Here is a 19689-nt window from a genome sequence, read left to right as displayed (position 1 = left end):
AGAACTGATAGACAACAGCAGTTTGGGTGTGGTTAGCCGCTGATGTGGGAGAATGTGACAGAATTAAAGAAGTGAGCATAGTCGAGTTTTGGTTAATGTTGATGTGCTAACGGTTGGGCCAATGGTGGCCTTCTGTGGGGGGTTTGTATGTGTACTGTAAGGTGGTAGGAGATCTTGCAGGGGTTTCGGTTAGTTGAGGGAAGGTGGGAGTAGACCTTGGTAGGCAAACAATCCTGCAATCCATGGCTATTTGTAGATAGGCCCCATTTTTCTAGCTCCCAATGTCACCCCTGTCTCCATCTCAAATGGATACATTGTACCCCATGAGGAACACAAGCATCTGCGAGTTGGCATATGAGGAAAAAGGTCAGTGTTGAATTTCAGACATTGCCACAACCTGCTAAGGCTTTTGGGAGGCAAGAACCTAATGTTCAGTGGAAGGGAAGCTTAAACTGAGGACCCCAGTCACCCGTTTCATCTTCCTTACCAACCAAGTACGTTGCGATGCCTCAAATCCTACCCTAACATGCTCAGGTGCTATGCTCATTGACCTGCTATGACCTTTGCCCATTTAGGGCAGGATAGGTTTGTCGGGCGTTTGCCATGTGGTTGGTCTGGCAGGTGCCCGAATCCCTGCTCATTCCAACGAGAGGACCATCCTCCTGTCTCCAACAAGCCCCAAACCCTTCTCATACGGTTCAAAATGAATCCCCTCCTTCGCTACCAAAAGCCACAACTCACAAAGTTTTAACGCAGCACTAGGCCTTCGGTACCAAGAGGGATGCTGCAAACATCAGGGGATTCTTCACAATGAAACGAGGAACAGCAAAGAAAGGAAGGAAGGAAGAGTGTGGGTTGCACTCGAATATAAAAGAAAAAAAGAAGGGCAAAAGGGGGCGAGGCGGTGGCAGGATGGTGAAGAGCAGTGTGTTGGCAGTGACAGGCAGGGGTTCCAGCATGGAAGATGAGATGGAATTTCCAATAAGTCTGCAATCTTGGTGAAGGTCAGCAGAGCAAGTTTTCAACACTGCAGCACTCAGTATCCCCACAGAGATTCCAGGGCCCCAGCTAGATAGAAGTCCTTGCAGAGGAACAAAGCTGGTAATGGGCGTTACAGGAGAACTGCAAAGATGCAACCTCTACAGTCCGGAAATTACAGTGCAGGTCAGGTCCCACCATTCAAAGGGAGGAAGGCATCTCACAAAGATCTCCCTTGTCAAGCAGAAATCCAAGGTTTGAAAAGGTGGTGGTATTGGCTGAGCCAATGCTGGTTCCTGCAACAGTCCTCTTGCAGCCCTCAGTCATTTTCTTTGGATCTCTTCTAGTTCCAGTGGTAAACTTGTTTCCTGGGTCCAGTTCCTCTCCTAATACCCAGAAATCACACTAGGGGTTAGTCCAGCCCTATAATAAGGGACCTAGCAACATTCAAGGTTGGAGGTGGCTCTCAAATAGTACACCACCAGCCTCCCACAATCTGCCCAGCAACAGCCATACCTCTGGATAAGGGGCAGACAACGCTTCTTGCCCACTTCCTGCTAGATGACACACATTGGTCAGCCCCCCAACCCCACCCGATGCTTTCCAATGCCATGACACAAGTAGTAGACATTTTGAGTACATGGTTCTCCTAAAAGCACTATCACAGCTAAAAAGGCAACACACAATGTTGTATCTGAGAAAAGGAACGAGTTACTTACCTGTAACTGTTGTTCTCCAGCATGGGTCTGGCATGGATTCACATGCTCATGAATATTCCCCGTCGTCAGGCCGGGAATCCTCGGTATAGAAAAAAATCAGTATCAGTTTCGTTTCTGATCTGTCTTTTTTAGTAGTAACCAATCACTGGTCTCTGGGTCATACTGCCCCCAGCCAATGACTGCCCTCTCCCTAAGCCCCGCCTCTGGCAGCAATCCTCAGATTTGGTAGCACGTAAAGTGGAAGTATGACCAAGTGAAGAGCCGCAGAGGGGTAGACGGGAGGGTTCGCATGTGAATCCATGCCAGACCCATGCTGGAGAACAACAGTTACAGGTAAGTAACTTGTTCATTCTCCAGCATGGGGTCTGGCATGGATTCACATGCTCATGAATAAGAGAATACATAGCAGTACACACATGCACAACCACGAGAGGTGGCAACAGGCTCAACAATAAGCAATACACCAACTCAACATTAAGCAACTCTTACCTCCTCACCAGGGTCACCTTAGGCGAACAGGTTGCGTAGAACTGCTTGGCCGACCCTGGACTCCTCCCTGGAGTCCCGATCGACGCAGTAGAATCTTGTGAAGGTGTGCATCGACCTCCACGTCGCAACCCTGCAGATGTCTAGCAGGGGCACACCAGACAGGAACGCTGTGGTAGCAGCGATCGCTCTGGTCGAATGGGCTCTGGGACGGCCGGGCAGCGGTCGGTTTGCCAACCGGTGACAGTGCATGATGCAGCGGAGAGCCATCTGGAAATGGAAGTTTTCGAGAGAGCCTTCCCTTGATTCACAGTCCCAAAGTTCACAAAGAGCTGTGACGTCTCCCGAAAACTCTTCATGGGTCCACGTAGAACTTCAGCGCTCTAGCTACATCCAGCGAGTGCAAAGTCCTCTCGGCCGGCGATGAAGGCGACGGGAAGAAAACTGGCAACACCAAGGGCTCGTTGAGGTGGAAGTCCGACGGCACCTAGGCATAAAGGAGGGGTGCGTCCTCAGCACCACCCTCGTGTCATGAAAAGTCAAGTATGGAGGCTTGCAAGATAGGGCCTGGATCTCTCCCACTCGTCGTGCGGAGTTGATGGCCACGAGGAAAGCTGTCTTCCATGACAGGAACTTCAGAGGCGCCGAATGCATAGGCTCGAATGGGCCCCCATGAGCCTGGTCAGCACCACATTAAGCTCCCACGCCGGGGCAGGAGCCTTCACCGGCGGAAATGATCGGAATAGTCCCTTCATGAATTCTTTCACCAGGCGATGAGACCACAAGGACGCCCGTCCCGCAGTCCTGGTATATCGGGAGATTGCAGCCAGATGTATTTTGATGGAGGCGTGAGACAGTCCAGCTTTGGCCAGCGACAGTAGATACGGCAGTACTTGAGGGGCCGTAATCCGCAGAGGGTTAATCCTCTGTGCACGGCACCAGACGGAGTACCTCTTCCATTTATGTCCGTAGCACTTGAGAGTTGAGGACGCCCTGGCCTTTGCAAGAACCTCTCTGCAGTCAGCCGGGATGTCGTACCCTCCAAACTCTAGTGCTGCAGGAGCCATGCCTGCAAGTTCAGAGACTCTGGGTTGTGGTGAAGAATGGCGCCTCCTTCTCTGGAGAGAAGGTCTGCGTCCGTCGGCAGCTTGACTGGTGTGGACGTTGACAAGTCCAGAAGGTCTGGGAACCAGATCTGTCTCGGCCACGCCGGTGCGACGAGGATCATCCTGCACCGGGACCTCTTGAGCTGGTTGATGAGCCGGAGCAGCAACGGCAGCGGAGGGAATGCATAAAGAAATAGGCCGTCCCAGGGGAATGAGAAAGCATCGCCCATGCTCCTCGGCTGGGGGAACCTGCTGGCGAACCTCCGGCACTTGGAATTCGTCGTCGTCGCAAAGAGAACGATTTGGGGTTCGCCCCATCGTCGGAAGAGTCGATCCACTTGATCCTGGCGTAGCTCCCACTTGTGGCAAGAGCGCAGCTGCCTGCTGAGTAGTCGGCGATCGTGTTTTTTATCCCTGCCAGATGAAGAGGCACCACAAACATCCGTTGGGCGACGGCCCAATGCCACAGATCCTGGGCTTCCTTGGATAGGGCCTGGGACCTGGTCCCGCCCTGCTTCTGGATGTAGAACATTGTGGTGGTGTTGTCGGTGAAGATCCTCACCACCTTGCCCTTGAGGGACGGAAGAAAAGACCTGAGGGCCCAGAACACTGCGCGGAGCTCCAAAATGTTGATGTGGAGTGACTTGTCCTCCGGGAGCCAAAGGACTGTTGCGTGAAGATCTCCGGAGTGTGCTCCCCAACCTTCCAGGGAGGCGTCCGTCGTCACCGTCACCTGGTGAGCTGGGATCTGAAAGTCCGTGCCCGCCGCCAGATGGGAGCGGGTACCCCACCACCGGATCGCCTGACGGAATGTCTCGTTGAGAGGGATCCTGTCCTCGAAACTGCCCGTCGACTGGACCCAGCGGGCGTCGAGGAACTCTTGTAAGGGGCGCATCCAAAGCCGGCAAAGGCGCACCAGATAAATGCAGGAGGACATCATCCCGAGGAGGGACTTGATAGATCTTACCCTGGCCATGCCCGTGGCCAGCAGATGCTGCATCTTGCCCAAAATGGTCCTGGTCATTTCCTCCAACGGCGAGGCCAGCCGCGCCACTGTGTCGAGCTTGGCTCCCAGAAACAGGGTGACTTGCGACGGAACCAGGTGGGATTTTGGAAAGTTGATGGAGAATCCCATGTCCGTGAGCAGCTGGACAGTCTTCGCAATGTGCTCCACGGCGAGTTCCCTCGTCCTTGCCTGGATGAGCCAGTCATCCAGGTAGGGGTAGACGTGGATCCCCTGTAGGCGCAGCCGCGCAGCCACCGGTGCGAGGCACTTGGTGAACACCATGGGTGCCGACTTCAATCCGAACGGGAGGGCCTTGAACTGGTAGTGCCGCCCTTGGACCACGAACCTGAGGAACTTGCGGTGTCTTTTTAGAATGGGGATGTGGAAGTACGCATCCTCCAAGTCCAACGACGACAGGAAATCGCCCACCTCCAGCTGTCCCAGCACGTGCTGGAGGGTGACCATATGGAACTTTTGCGCCTTGATGTACTTATTCAGTCATCGTAGGTCCAGGATGGGGTGCCATCCTCCTGTCTTCTTTTTTACGAGGAAGTACCTTGAGTAAACTCCGGAGCCCCGAAGCCTCTTCGGGACGAGCTCGATGGCACCCTTCTTGAGCATCGCCCTTACTTCCAACAGTAGTTGAGGGACGCGATTTTCCTTCCTGGCCACAGGTGGAACGCAAGGGCACTTCTTCTAAAACTCGAGGGCATGCCCTTGGGCCAGGGCGTCCAGCACCCAGCGGTTAGTGGAGATGGACTCCCACACGCTGACGAACCTCGCCAGCCGGCCTCCCACTTGGGTGCTTCAGTTCAATCTTGTTTGGAGGCCGCCTTGCCTCCTTGACCTCCCTGTCGACGATGACAGGCACCACCTGACTTGCCGCGTCCCCTGTAGGCTTCCTGGGACAAAGATCTTGCCGCTTGGCGGTAAGTGGAGGAGCCACTGCCGGATCCCTTGGAGGCACCTTGTCTGCTTCCGGAGCTCCGAAAGGACGGTCGTCGTTGTTGGAGCACTCCCAGTGCCCGGGCAGTCTCTGTGTCCGTCTTGATGGCCTGAAGGGACTCATCAACCGCCTTCCCAAAAAGGTTGTTCCCGTCGAAGGGCATGTCCAAAACCTTGGTTTGTACGTCTTGGCGGAAATCCTGGCCTTGAGCCATCCTCATCGTCTCAAGCAAACGCCGTTGCCCAACTGACGGAAGCCCGTGTCGGCAATGTCCGTTGCCACCGTGATGGCGTGGTCCGAAGCAATCTCCCCCTCCTGTAGGATTTCAAGGGCCTCAGCCCTTTTGGCGTCTGGAAGGAAGTCTAACAGAGGGGCGATTTTGAACCACAACTCCCTGTCGTAGCGGGCTACGATAGCCAGGGCGTTGGCTGCCTTGATAGTCGTCGCTGCGGATGAGATGATCCGTCGTCCCATCGTGTCCAACTTCCTGCCCTCGACGTCTGGCGGGGAAGTTGATGTCGAGGCCGATGCCCCCCTAGCTTTCTTCTTTGCCGCCGCCGAGACGACTGAATCCAGGGTAGGTTGTGCCCGAAGGCACAAGAGGGCAGCGTCGGGGACCCGGTACTTCTTCTCGTACCGGTCCCTCTTTGCCAGCGCCGTGGCAGGGTTCTTGAGGAGGGTGAGCCCCTCATCTCCAGATGTCATCAAGAAGCGGTACGGCGAGGACCGTCTTCCTTTTAGCCTCGCGCCGTTGGTAAAGGAACCCTTCTTTCTTCTTTTCTTCTGGGCAGAGCTGGAAAAGCTCGGATGCCCTGGAAATCATGGCATGAAAGGATCCGATCTCGTCGGGCGGGGACGCCCGAGCAGAGGGCGACGGGGGACACGTCCAGTCGTCGCCTCCGTCGTCATCTGTACCTGTCGTAGCCATGTCCGTGCCTGTATAATCCCCGTGGGTAGTAGACCGGGGGGAAGGCAGAGCAGGCCGCAGAGGTGGGATAGGTAGCGTAGGATGCGTCCTCCTCCTCTTATGCGGTGGACTCTCCGAAAGTCCTGGCTCCGGTTCCCCTGTCGGGTCTGGCTCAGGTACCTCCGTCGGGGGAAGGGGCAACCTTGCCTTATCTCCGAGCATAATGACTGAATCGCTGACAAAATGGCCGCCGAAGTGTCCTGCGGCACCGGAAACGATGGCCGGGGGGGGCTCGAGGAGCCTTGTCGGCGACACCATCGCTCTCGTCGTCACCCTCGTCGGGATCCCTCCCGATGGGCTGGGCCTCTTCCACGACTTCGATGATCTCTTCCTCAGAGGTCGTGTCCGTATCCACGATGGCCACCAGCCCCTCCTCCACCTTTTCCAACGAGGACTTCGTGGGGGTCTTCTCAATGGGCCTGAAAGACGACTCCCTCCGCGGTGGCAGGGAGACTCTGGGTCCTGAGGGCGCCTCCACTGGTGTAGCCTCCACAGGCTGAGCCAGGGCCCCGGCGACCTCCTCAATCGAGGTCTTAGCAGGATGAATTAAGGCCATCGCCACCTTCTGGACGCCTGGGGCCTTCACCTTGGGGGGAGGGTCCGAGCCTCGCTCCCCCTCTGCCGGAATCTTCGAGATCGACCGGGGCCTCTCCAGAAGCTTCGCCGGGTACTCGAACTTCCTCTTACCCGAGCCAGAGCGTTGGCTCGTGGTTGATGGCGCCGGGGAGGCTGCACCCTGCCTGGCAGCCAAGGAGCCCGACCGTTCAGCGCTCCCGGTGCCCGCGGACTCGCGGTGCTTAGCCTTTTGTTGGGCCCCCGTCACCGGGACACCCTCACAGGACTTAGAAGACCGCTCAGACTTCTTTTTCTTCTTCTCGCCTGACGGGCTCTTCCATTCCAGCCAGTTGGCGAGACGGAGGTGGCGATCCTTCATGGTCCGCTCCGACATATTCCCACAAAACGCACAGTCCTTCTCCGTGTACGTCTTGTCCTCATGGAGACAGTAGAGGCATAACGAATGCTCGTCCTCCTTGAAAACATTCTGAAGCTGGCATCCAGGGCAGGTCCTGAACAGATTCCCGGGCGTCGAGCTTCCTTTCTCCTGGGCCATGTCCGGGGTAGGCCTCGGAACTTCTGGAATCCTCCAAAAGCGTAACTCGATGAAAACTTCACCCTTGAGGGGCGTAGAAAACTCCGAAACGGATCCCCGTTGATCGGATGTAGAAACGGTGGAGCTTGAGGCTCTATTTAACCGAAAAATTAGAAAAATTTCCTGAAAAAGCACGAAAATGCAGCAAAAGCTCGAGAGCTACAGCACGAGGACTCCCAACACTTGAACGTGCGGTAAAAATCTGAGGATGGCTGCCAGAGGCGGGACTTAGGGAGAGGGCAGTCATTGGCTGGGGGCAGTATGTCCCAGAGACCAGTGATTGGTTACTACTAAGAAAGACAGATCAGAAACGAAACTGATACTGATTTTTTTCTATACCGAGGATACCCGGCCTGACGTCTTGGAATATTCATGAGCATGTGAATCCATGCCAGACCCCATGCTGGAGAAAAGGTCATCTGCCACTGGCATGTTTAGGAGTGTCATGGAAAGTAATGGTGTTACTTCTGACAAAATAAAGTGGTCATAGTGTGTGTCCGCAGAACACTTTGTGGAAGTTGTCTTGTGCTGAATATGTAATAAACACACATGTAATAAAAAGGGGATGACATCCCTTGATCTGGTAGGCATATGTACTATATGGTGCACTCAGACCAACATAGCAAGGGGCCACTGGCAGCACTTTACAGAAGGCGATTGGGGCAGCCATAAGAAAAATGCAGATGTCAGACCAATGGGAGCAATCTCCCAGCACAGGCAGCTTAAAAGGTTGACTTAGTGTGCCCAGTCCAAAAAGTAATGCAGCAAGGAAGCCAGGAGGGAAAACCTCTGTGGTATGTCAGAATCAGGAGATGAACAATACATTATGCTTTTGGCTATACACTTATATTTGGTGAACACGACTGCTCTAATCCTTCGGCTCTGATCCCTATTCTAAAAAGAAAGAAAAGTTCAAAAGAGTGCACTTCAGGAGGTAGTACAAAATAAAGCTGTCCTCTGTCCAGAAACATCTCTAGTCTGATCGTAACCTACACTATAACGAAAGAAAACTACAAAGAAAAGGGTTAAGGGCTTCTGACCTGCATTGTACTATCCCAGCTTTTACCAACGCAGGTTCACGGGCTTCTGTCGGCTAATAGTTACTGCATATATATTTCCTGACGGCCTCTGGCCCAGGGCATATGGAAAAGCAAAGGTATGTCTTCAAGCCAACGTGAATGTGGTTAAGTTCAACACCAACAAATGTGTCCGAGTGGTCGGCACCTCCCTGCTTGTTTGGAAACCCCTTTGGTGCCTACCCCTCCCTAGGGGCTCGGGTTTCAGACCCTGTGGGGTCTTTCCTCCCTCTGCCAGCTTTGTTTGTGTTGTTTTCTCACCCCCACATGGATTATTTGGACTCTCAGCCCAGCAGGGGCTTTGGGCTTTCTCAGCTCTGTATCGCCGATTCATTCTCTCACCCCGTCCTGGGGTATTCAGGTTGTTCGTTACATCTGGGCTTCAAGCTTACTCAACCCTGTATCGTTGATTGCTTCACTCAGCCCCCTCCTGGGGTATTCAGATATTTAGCCCTGGTAGGCTTCAGGCTTGCTCAGGCCGGGGCAGTCTGATGCTATTCACACCCCTTTCTGTAGGTATGTGTACCTTCCGCCCAACTCAGGCACAGTTGCAGCCTCACCCCATCAAACTGCTCCTCGGGTGCTGCCACTTACCTGTGCTACAGCCATAGTGCTCTGCAATAAAGGCAGTTGCTCTGGTCCTTGTGGTTCCATGTCTGCACCGCTGCTCCGGTTCACATGGTCTGCTCTCCTAGAGTGCTTCTTCCGTCTCTTGACGTCGGCAGACCCGGACACCAGTGCATCCAGTGTTGTTTGGCTCAGCTTCTCTTGATTCCTGTCTGTTTGGGACTCTCACTCTCTCTGGAGTGGCAGTGCATGCACTGCCTTCCATTCCGACTGCATGGCTGTCAGCTGCTCCTGGTGGGAGCGTCTCCCTCTGTTAGCATTCACACATGCCGGCGTTCCTCATCCTCCAGCTGCTTCTCTGCTCATCGGTTGGCGTGGTGCTGTATTTAGGTCCCTCCCTGGAATGGAGGACCAGATTCCATTAGTCCAGAGTTTCACCAAGAGGCGGTAACAGGTATGGGTCAGTAACCAAGCCATCCACCGTAAAGGGGTCCTGTACCTGATAACCTTAGTCAGTTCCCATATAACCCATACTGTTTGGAGTTTGCAATGAGGGGAGGTAAAAGGGAATCCCTACTTGCCCATTCCTGGGGGATGACTCCCAATGGTATACTTCTTGCCCTGTCTCCTAGGGAGTTTATTGTGTAGCGTGTTCACCGCCCTAGTCTTAAAGGGGGTGGTCCACCCTTGGAGAGAAGGGGAGAATTTCTTCACTCACCTTGAAAGTCAATGACATGTCCACAAAGTACAACAATAGTGTTCTGGGTCTCAAAGGAAGTAACAGCAAGATTTGCAAACAAAACCCCCCCCTACAATAGAATAAAGCATCTAACAAAGAAGCCTTCTAAGAAATACTTGCTTGCAGGAACAGTGAAGAGACTCCCAAGAGGGACACATCCTGTGAGCTAAGATAGCTGCAAAACGTACTTTAATGGAAAACCGATTTCAACAAATACATAATGTTAGACTTGATTTCTACTCTCTGGCCTGGTGGACAGATGTGTAGAAGGCCGACCTAGTTACAAAACCGGGACAACTCTGGGAGCTATAGCCAAACCAATCAAGGTAGCATGGAGAATGGTCAAGACTACGTCTCAGGAGTGAGTGAGCCTGGTAAAGGGTCCACAATGAGTCCACAAAGCAAGTAATCAAGGATTACACTTAGACAGATGGTTATAAAAATACTGTATGTATGACCAGGCAAACAATATAACAATGACTATAGGCAAGTAATACTATCATACAGCCCCTGTAGTCAGTGCAATACAAATCACAATTCCCCCACCCCACAATACTTAAAGGGAAGGCAGTGGGTATTATTTGCAATGGCAGGCCACAAGAATACAACCCTAACTTAGAAAGTCCAACCCTAAGTTGACTGGGGCCTTGTTTATAAAGTTTCCAGATGTTTTGGGAACTGGGAAAAAGTTAGGAGGAGGGCCTTGTGGGAGGTGAAAATGGTTCCAAAAGTCCAAAGAGGACGTTTTCTAGTGAATAAGACTGTTGCCAGCTTTCAGCAACATGTTTTGCCAAAGTCAAACAACTGTAAAACGTTTCAAAAGTATTAACATCTTTTATAGGTGGAGAAAGGGTTGCAGGCAAGTATTACTATAACACTGTACTCTGGTTTTTCCTCATACTTGGCAGGTCGCTGGAGTCATCAGAGGTCAGTTTTCCCGCTGTTGATTCCAGTCCAAGGAGCCCAGGGGCTGCAGGTGCAAGACAAAGTTCTGGTCGGGTCCAAGAGCTGGTGCAACCTGTTCCAGTGGATGAATGCAGACCACACCAATACAACACTCCTCTAGGCACTTGACGGGGCGTTGGAAAGCCGGTTTTGACGTAAGTCACCAATGCAAGGCGACAGGAGAGGACACAGCTGTTGAGGTCAGAGTCGGCCTCCTATTTCAGGTCCCGTTGAGGCTGGAACGCTGAAATGTCCGCAGGTGGGACTCTTGTAGAAAAAGCTGAGGAACTTAAAGTTCTGAGTCAAAGCACAGAACGTCAATGCCTCTACCGTGGTAGCCCAAACTGGAGTTGGTCAGTCCACGGGATGGTTCCAGGAACGCCTCCAAGGACTCCAGATGGCTGGGCACCGAGCAGACATCCGGAATAAAAATTCACACCACTCCAGGGGTCCAAGTACCATTGAAGGCCTTCTAAAGATCACTAGACAGACAGGGCTCCACCGGAACTGCATCAAACATTGGTTGCCAGGCCTTCTTAGGACAGGTTCACGGGTCTTCCGAAGTCTTAAGAGCTGGGCAGAATACTTGGCTCCTCGCATTGTGCAATGATAAAAAGTTACCTAAAAAATAGATAAAATGTAATAAGAAAAGGGAAACACAGTTTCCCAGTAATGACAGTCTGAAGGACTGGTCAGTTTCCCCACAACTTCGTTTTTTTTTGTAAAGTCCAGTCTGGGACAAGATTTTAGAAACCCCCACCTTTAGTGAACAGGGTTACACCCCTTAGGTTTAGCCTGATCTACCCAAAGATTTGGTAGCAATGGCTGAGCAATCAGGCTTAGTCTAGGAAGGGAAGGCGGCTGTAGTGAGGCACTCAGAGCATACACTTAGTTCAAGGAAACTCTTACACACCAGAAGCTCTTCGAGGGACGGCACAAAATACATGTAGTCTTGACACTGGATAGGCCCACCAGTCCGGGGGAGCAAGTTGTGATCAAGAGATCTTCCCTGTCAATCAGAATTCGGCGTTGGGTCGGCAGCAGTCATTCAATGGCTCTGGAGGTAGCTGGAAGTTGCTGGGGGCGTCGTCCTATGAATTCCTCTTTGGATCGTCAGTCCAGTGGTTGATTGAGTTTCATCTCCAGGACCCTCACCTTTTATGCAGGAGAACTGGCTGAACCCACCAATCGCCAGACCTGAATTAATTCAAACTTGGGGGGTGGCAGTCCAATGGGGACAACCAGCCTCCCAGCACAAACTGGTTCCAGGCAGGCACACTGCAGGACAAAGGCCAGGGGAGTTTCGGTCACCTCCCGCACTTCCTGTCCTTTAAGGCACTTGTTCTTGGGATGCTTTCCAGGGGAAGCTTGCCAAAGACAAATGACTCATCAAGACCTCCCCCACACAGGCAGGTAGAAGAAGGCTCAAGAAAGACCAAGTCATCAAGAACATGGCTTCAAAATGTACAGCCACCATTTTTAGGCAAATGGCGACCCTTTTATCGCAGGCTGCGGTAAGGGACAAAAGTCCATAAAAAGTCATGCGAAAAGAAACACTGCCACCAGCCTGTCAGATTAACTTGGAACAGTAACTAAATGTTACTGGAAAAGTGAGAAAAGGGAGACAATGTTTCCCCTCAGCACTACACTTAAAGTGGGGTGTGCTGTTCTTGCAAAATAAAATACAGGTGGGACAAAAAGTTTCCTCCTGCCCCGGTAACATGTGTCAACACAGGTAAAATGAAAAGGGAAGCTCAAGGAGCTCCTAGCAACACACTCCACAGAAAGTGTTGTGTGCCTCAATAAATACATTTAGATGCCAGAAAAAATGGAGGAAAGCATAAGTACATTAAAAAGTATCAAAAAGAGATTTAAAAAACTGTTCCCTATGGCAAGAGTAAAAGAATGAGAGTGTGGAAAAAGGTTCCCAATCACTCAGGAGAATCAGTCTAAAAATCCAATAATCCAGCAAAAATGCTGGAGTACTCACAAAGTGGGGAGAATTTCACTCAAAAAGGAAACTCAACCTAAAAATAACAATGATCACACACTCCTATTGTCTGCTCTCTCTTCCTTTGTTTTTTCCTGGCTCTATTTTATCTTGGTTTGGGTCGTACCTTTCCCAGAGGACTTTCTCAGTATATTGTGCTGGGGTTTCCTCCAATACCTTTCTGCTTACCTATGGTGTTCCTCAACACTCTGTCCTTGGTCCTTTTCTCTTTTCCCTCACTTGCTGGTGTAATTTCTTCCTTTGGACTATCTCACCATTTTTATGCTGATGACAACTCTATCCTTTCCACACTTCACTGATGATATCCACCTTAAACTTAGCACCTGTCTCCTTGCTATTCAATCTTGGATGACGGACCACTTCTTGTACTCAATGCTGCTAAAACGGAGGTTATCTTCATTTCCTCTTCCCCCCACATTCATATAATTTCCCCCAGCACAATTACCTACTTCTTCTGTGGCCCATAATCTGGGTCTTTATTTAGACTCAGATCTCTTCTTTAGTTATAACATCTCTCCATCTACCCGTCCCTGTCGATTCCATTTGCACGATATTCGGAAAGCCTGACTTTTCATGACTTTCAAAGCCACTCAACTCCTGGTGTCTGCCTTAATCTTTTTGCGGCTCTTCTATTGTTCCTCTAACATCTTTGGACTTCCTTTATTCCGCCTTGCTCCCCTAAAATCTGTATTCAACGCCTCCATTTGGGTTCTATGTCTCCTTGCTCCTCGTGACTCCATCTCACCCTCTCTGATTGGCCTGAGAGGCTCTCTTTTCAACACAGTTTAAAATTCAATTTTCGTGTCTAGTTTTGAAATCTCTCCATGGCCTTGCAGCCCCTTATATCTCCTCTCTCATCATCCCATTGTATACCTCTTATCGTTCACTCTGCTCTTCTTCCCATTTTCTTCTTATTGTCCCTCATCCTCCTTGTGCTCAATTTCGTTTTCGTTCCTTCTCTCTTCTTGCGCCTTTACACTGGAATGCTCTCCCACTCCCTCTTCGTTCTATCTCTCGCTCTACTCTTCTTTCCGGGTCTCTTTGAGAGCTTATATTCTTTCTACTGGTTAATTAGGTTAACGTAACCACAGAATTCCGCTGTGATTCAACATTTTAAATGTACTGTTTCTGTTCTTATGTACAGTGCTTTGGTGTGAAGCGCTATATAAAAACGAAATAAATACAAATGAGCAAAAGTGCAGCAGGGTGAAGCTGAAGGCTTCACTTCACTGGAAAAAGTCAGGGCAGAGTACAAAAACAAAATGTTTGGGGGTCCATAGAAATGGAGGGAAAGTTGCTAAAAAGAGAAAACTCTCCTGACACAAGTTTTTTCTTGGCACATCATTAGGTTCCCCATCGTCGTCAGGCATATGAATATCTATTTGACAATCTTCCTGCTTCTTTCAGGACATGCAGATTCAGGTGGCCGTACTGCATGCTTGCAGGACAAATGCAATCAAGTTCATTTACTGTAGGTTGAGGTGGAACACGCATTGGTTCATCATAGATAGCCAGTGCTAGCCTGCACAGCGCTTTCTGATGTGGATGGACTGATGGTGCGAGAAGATCTCAATACTACTACTAAAGGGGGAAAAAGTAAAGTTTCAAGCTACTAGCCAGCCACAAAAAGTCACTCGCCATCTCAATTCCATACATACATACAGCACATCATGTCTTAGTCCCCAAGAATCAATCATCAACAGCAAGTGCATAATTTACACCCTACTATTACTGGCATGGCCACATTAGGTTTATTCAGGTTATTGTGGTCTTAAATTGCCTTAGTTTCTGGATCAATTTGGGTAATGGCTGTAAAAAAGCAGAGTAAAACAACGCTCCCATCTAGTTCATCAAAAGTACAAAGGATTAATGGTGCTACTCACACAGTGTCCCACACACCAGTAATAAGGAGTTGCCGAAACGCTACAGGATCAACTCATGCCTCCATCCTTCACAGGTCACAAATGGTGTACTACAAGTGTGGGTAATAATAATGTTAACTGTAAACAAACACCTGTAACCAAGTGCTCTAAAACTTAACTGTAGAAAAACAAAAGGGGTGAGGCCGAAACATGTCTGGGGATGCTTATGGTCTCGTGTATTTCAGTCTGGACTGCCCATTTGGGGGTTTGGACTAAGCCTGATTTGCATATGGTCTTTCCCCTTTTTGTAATGTCTTGGCTGGCAAAGAACGATAGTCTGGAGGGTTTCGCACAGAAATTGCCAGAGGTTTAAGATTAAAACTAAACCTTCCAGCCATCACCTCTTTATGAGAGGTTATTTATAACGCGCTTAATACCCAGAGGTTTCTAAGCACGGCCCCACGGATCAAACCTGTATTGCTCTGTGTTGTCTTGCTTCCGAGGCAAGCATGTTGCCGCTGAGCTATCCAATTAGTTTTGCTTCGTCACCCAGAGTGGAACGGGTATGCCCAGATGGGGATCCAAGGCCTGCTGGGTCAAGAGACCAAAGCTACTACTGACTGAGTACGCCCAATGAGGTCAAAACATGTCTGGGGATGCTTGTGCCATTGTGCAGACGGCATATGACCTAGCAGTTCGGGCTGGACTGCCCCTTTGGGGGTGAGCCCAAGCCTGATTTGCATATGGTCTTCCTCCTTTCTATAAAGGCTTGGCAGGTGTAGAAAGATGGCTTGTTGGGTTGCGCAGAGAAATTTCCAGAGATTTAAGATTAATTCTAAACCTTCCAGGCATCGCCTTATTGATTCGCTAAAATGTAATTGTGGCATGCAGATCTATCCAAAACAGCAAATATGTATCATGATTTCACTTGGATTTAGGATCTTGGACAACTTGTTGCAGAGTCTCAACATTTTGTATTTTCTCCTGACGCAAAAAAGATCCAAAACTGTTTATATTTAATGTTAGAAGAGGTTTTCCAAAATGTTGTTAATGAGGACCCACTCATGGCATTGCACAAGTGAAAAGCTTATGGAATCACTTTGAACGTTTGTACTCCCTGAAGGTGTACCTTCATTAGCAGTATATTCCCAGTTAGTAACCAGTGCAAGAATGTTTGGGCTTCGCTCAAGAAGAACTTGGCCCTCATTCCTAACTCCTGTCTGAACACAGCCCTTGTCTTCAGATGTCTTCAAAGACTCACTTGAACTCCCGACACCCTGGATGACAAAACTCGATCAACCTTTCCTTTGATGAGGTGTGGTTCCCTCCTCTCTAAAGGAAGCTTGGGTCACACACCTGCTTAAAAAAGCTAATCTCGATCCGCTGGTGACTGACAACTATAGGCCCATTACCAACGTGCCATTTGTCTTAAATATCTTGGACGAATTGGCTTACTTTCAACTCCAGAAACACGGCCTACGTCAATTGGGTTTCAGAACTCAGCATGCGACTGAAACCGCCATGCTGGACCTTAAATCCACCCTGGCTGGCATAGCGGACATCGGTCATCCGGCCCTGCTGATGCTTCTGGACCTCTCTGCGGCCTTCGACCTGATGGACCATTCTCTGCTGGTGACAAGACTGGGGGAGGTCTCCCATTGCTCCAATCAAGCTGCTAGTTGGATATCCTCCTTTCTTGGCCCCCCGGACTGTCCAGGTATCTGTTGGTGAGGCTAGCTCTAAGCTTGTCAACCAAACATGCGGTGTCCCCCCAGGGCTCCTGCGTGTCCCCCATTTTAATATTTACATTCAGCCTTTGCTGGATCTACTAGACGCCCTGAGTGTCCGGTATACAAATTATGCCAATGACACTCAGGTCGTTCTTGAGCTCAGTGGACAATATGACCAAGAACCGATTGCCATAAATATCTATAATGCCTTCCAGGCATGGATGGCAAGCAATTCAAGTGCACTAAACTGCAATAAAACAGAGCTCTTGATAGTTGCTCCTACAGCACGCCTGAGTAAACTAGCCCCTGAATATGCTATTTTCTGTATTACTGGCAATACCATCGCCGTATCCAAGAAAGTCAAGACCTTAGGGGTGGTCCTTGACGAGGAATTATCCATAAGACCACATATCGCCTACATTCGAGCCACATGTGGTCTCATCACCAAGCGAATAAACTATATTCACCCTTTCCTCGCTGCTAATAATTGTGCTCTGCTTGCTACAGCACTGATCAATTCTAGACTGGATTACTGTAACAGATTGCTGGTAGGCACCACAGATCTCAACATTTGGGCTTTGCATATAGCCCAGAACAATACTGTTCGGGCCATCCAAGGCCTGTCTAGGTGTGCGCATGTGTCAGACAGCAAGAGGGCTTTGCACTGGCTGCTGCTAAAGCACAGGATCACACACAAGACCTTGACTCTGCCTTTCAAATGCCACTCTACAATCTGTCCGGCATCTCTCATGGATCATGTTAAGCCCCATGTTAACACAAGGAACCTTCTTTCCTCCGTCACTCCTATTTTCATTTAGCCCACATATAAACTAGTACGCTTTGGAGGGACCTGTTTTGACATCCAGACTTCCCTGCAATCTTCTCCCCGGTCCTATACGCCTGGCTGTCAACCTGCCATCCTTCAAGAAGGCAATAAAAACATATCTGTTCAATCTCCAACCAGGCTAACCTGAGCCTTAGTGTATCTGGTATCCCCTTGACCTCTCACTGAGCTTCCTTTCTTTACCCCTGTCTGTCGTTTGTCTTATTATGTTTCTTTATATGCGCTCTGAGGCCCACAGACTTGGGGCGCTTCATAAAAATTTAAAATAGATAAATAAACGAATGGCTGCAGTGGCTTCCTCAGCCCTCCATCGATGCATCAGTCACTAGCTTCTTGTGAAGCATTTGTCTTTTAACCAAACTCTTCACAGAAGAGTCTGTATCTGACGACCTCCCCCCCCGCCACTCCCAAGAGAGATTGTGTGTCTGATGTCAACAGCTTTCTGTCCCATGTGTCAACTTTCTGTGACCACAAGGTCCTCAAGGCATGGGGTGTAAGGACAATATTTGACACCATAGAGCCTAGAGGAGAGGATGTTCCTCTTACTGAAGGAGGAACATCAAATTTCAGAAGAAGACATTTTTAGCAGCTAGAAGATAATCTCCCCGCTAAAGGGCACGCTTTTTCCATGCTTGTATAAAGAGTGCATCTAGCAAATGGGATAAAACTGGTGAGATTGGGAATGGAATTTGAAACGTTCACTTCAGCCAATCCTCAAGATAACAGCATACATGAATGTCAGACTTTCTGAGACACAGAACCATCACTACCATAAGCTTCCATTAAAAGGCCCTTAAAATTGCCTGAAAGTCAGCAGCATGAATTTCTTTGGTAGTGCCATCTTTTCAATAGGAATCCAAGGAAATTGGGATTTATTTCTGGCTAAGGGATGTGGAAATATGCAAGATCTATAGGCACATTCAGTCATTTAACCTAAGGCATGGAAAGAGCTGATGAATGGATAACATTTTGAACTTCTCCCTCTTCACCTACAGCTTTTCTATCTTCAGATCTAGGATTGGTTGAAGTATGTTGGTTTCTTTGCACGCCCCAGAAAATGATCACGTGAGTGCCTTTTACTGCTGAATTTACATGCATTTGTAACAATCAATGCATATTCCATACACAGATTAGGGTAGGGTACCTGCAAGTGGGAAAGGAAAGTGCTACTCACTTGGAGAGGCATTCCTCCCTCAAGGCCTGGATGACAATCCGGGTGATATTGATGGACATGACACAAAACGGAAAATTCTGAAACACAGAAGTAGGTTAACTAGACAGAAATACATATAAACTGGCTATTTCAGAATGTATAAGCATCCTGGCTTGCACCATGCAAAGAATACATCCACGGTTAAAGGTATCCAGTGATAATGTCACCAGGAAAAAAGTCCCCAGGGGCTGGTATTTCCCAAAATGTGCACTCCCACAAAAACCAAGCACTTCCCCAAATATTCTAGGACTGGAATAGAAAACTAATAGAAAACTAAACGACCTAGAATATGTGGGGGATGGCTTTTTGGGGAGGAGGGAAAAGTCACATACCTGGAGAATTTTTCCCACGGAACATTATCACATGGAACTATGTGAAATTGCACCAGATTGAGATGCAAGAATTGCGAACACGCTACTTTTCATTAGTCTGGTTATCTTGAGCAACAATTATGCTATATTACAATACTTCCACGCAGATATGACCCAAAACCTTTTTTTTTTTTTTTAAAAGGCAAGTAAGGTCCAAATAACTAATTCGTTATTAGACCAAGAACATTTACAATCTGGTGGCCACCAACCACTAAGCTTATAATTCTCCTGAAGATTTACCGTCAGTTATTTGAAATGTTTGAAAACAAGTGCCAACGTTTTTATGTTCATCAAAGATAATACAGCAGCAATATCGGGACAAAAACAAAACATAATTTACTCGACACCCATAACAAATTTCATGCGACAGGTTGATCATGCCTGTAGCTTACCAGTGCTGCCTAGAGCAGCCAGGAACCTGCAGGAATGTGCATGATTGAGGGGGGGGGGGGCTTTTGGGTAGCAGCACGACAAATACTGGCACCATCTATTCTGCAGACCACAAATGTATATGCCATCTTGCGTGAAGGCTTCCTAATACCATGCCCCTACAGTGGCAACAACTCTGTGGAAATGCCCATTCCAATATTGCAGTCGTTTCCTTTAGGGATTCCCAACTGCTTGTTAGGAGGGATTATACTACATTCTATAAAAAAACTCCTACCTACACCTATGTACACTGTTAACAATCTCAAAATGAAACTAAACAACACCATCACCTCCAAAACAGTTAAAAGCAGTTCAACAGTGCAACGCACAAACTGTCAAAGTAAAGAGGCAAGAGGACACAGTAAAAACACAATCAGCCTCATTACAAATTTGGTGGAATTTTGCCTGTAAATCCCCTGAAATAGAACAAAACGTATTACAAGTGACAGTATGGAGGTGTTAGTCCCCATTTCAATTCTGCCGAAATGGCTGCATTTTGGCAGTAAAGTGTCTGAATTTTTCCTCCACCCCACCGCCAAAACCA

The 19689-nt window shown here is 49.1% G+C and overlaps 1 protein-coding gene across 3 annotated transcripts in view; it reads right to left on the bottom strand.

Annotated features, from left to right (window-relative positions):
- ELMOD3 (ELMO domain containing 3) overlaps positions 1-19689 on the bottom strand; it is a 635597-nt gene that overhangs the window by 74269 nt on the left and 541639 nt on the right. For all 3 annotated transcript variants that reach the window (XM_069618948.1, XM_069618949.1, XM_069618950.1), the window contains one exon: positions 18307-18383. In XM_069618948.1, the coding sequence (XP_069475049.1) occupies positions 18307-18383 (77 nt within the window). The remainder of the gene's footprint in view (positions 1-18306; positions 18384-19689) is intronic.

This window comes from Ambystoma mexicanum, chromosome 10 (genome assembly GCF_040938575.1).
Source record: "Ambystoma mexicanum isolate Mex_15411 chromosome 10, UKY_AmexF1_1, whole genome shotgun sequence".
In the NCBI taxonomy this organism is placed as follows: Eukaryota; Metazoa; Chordata; class Amphibia; order Caudata; family Ambystomatidae; genus Ambystoma; species Ambystoma mexicanum.
Note: the sequence above shows the minus strand (reverse complement) of the source record. Positions and strands in the feature narration are given on the sequence as shown.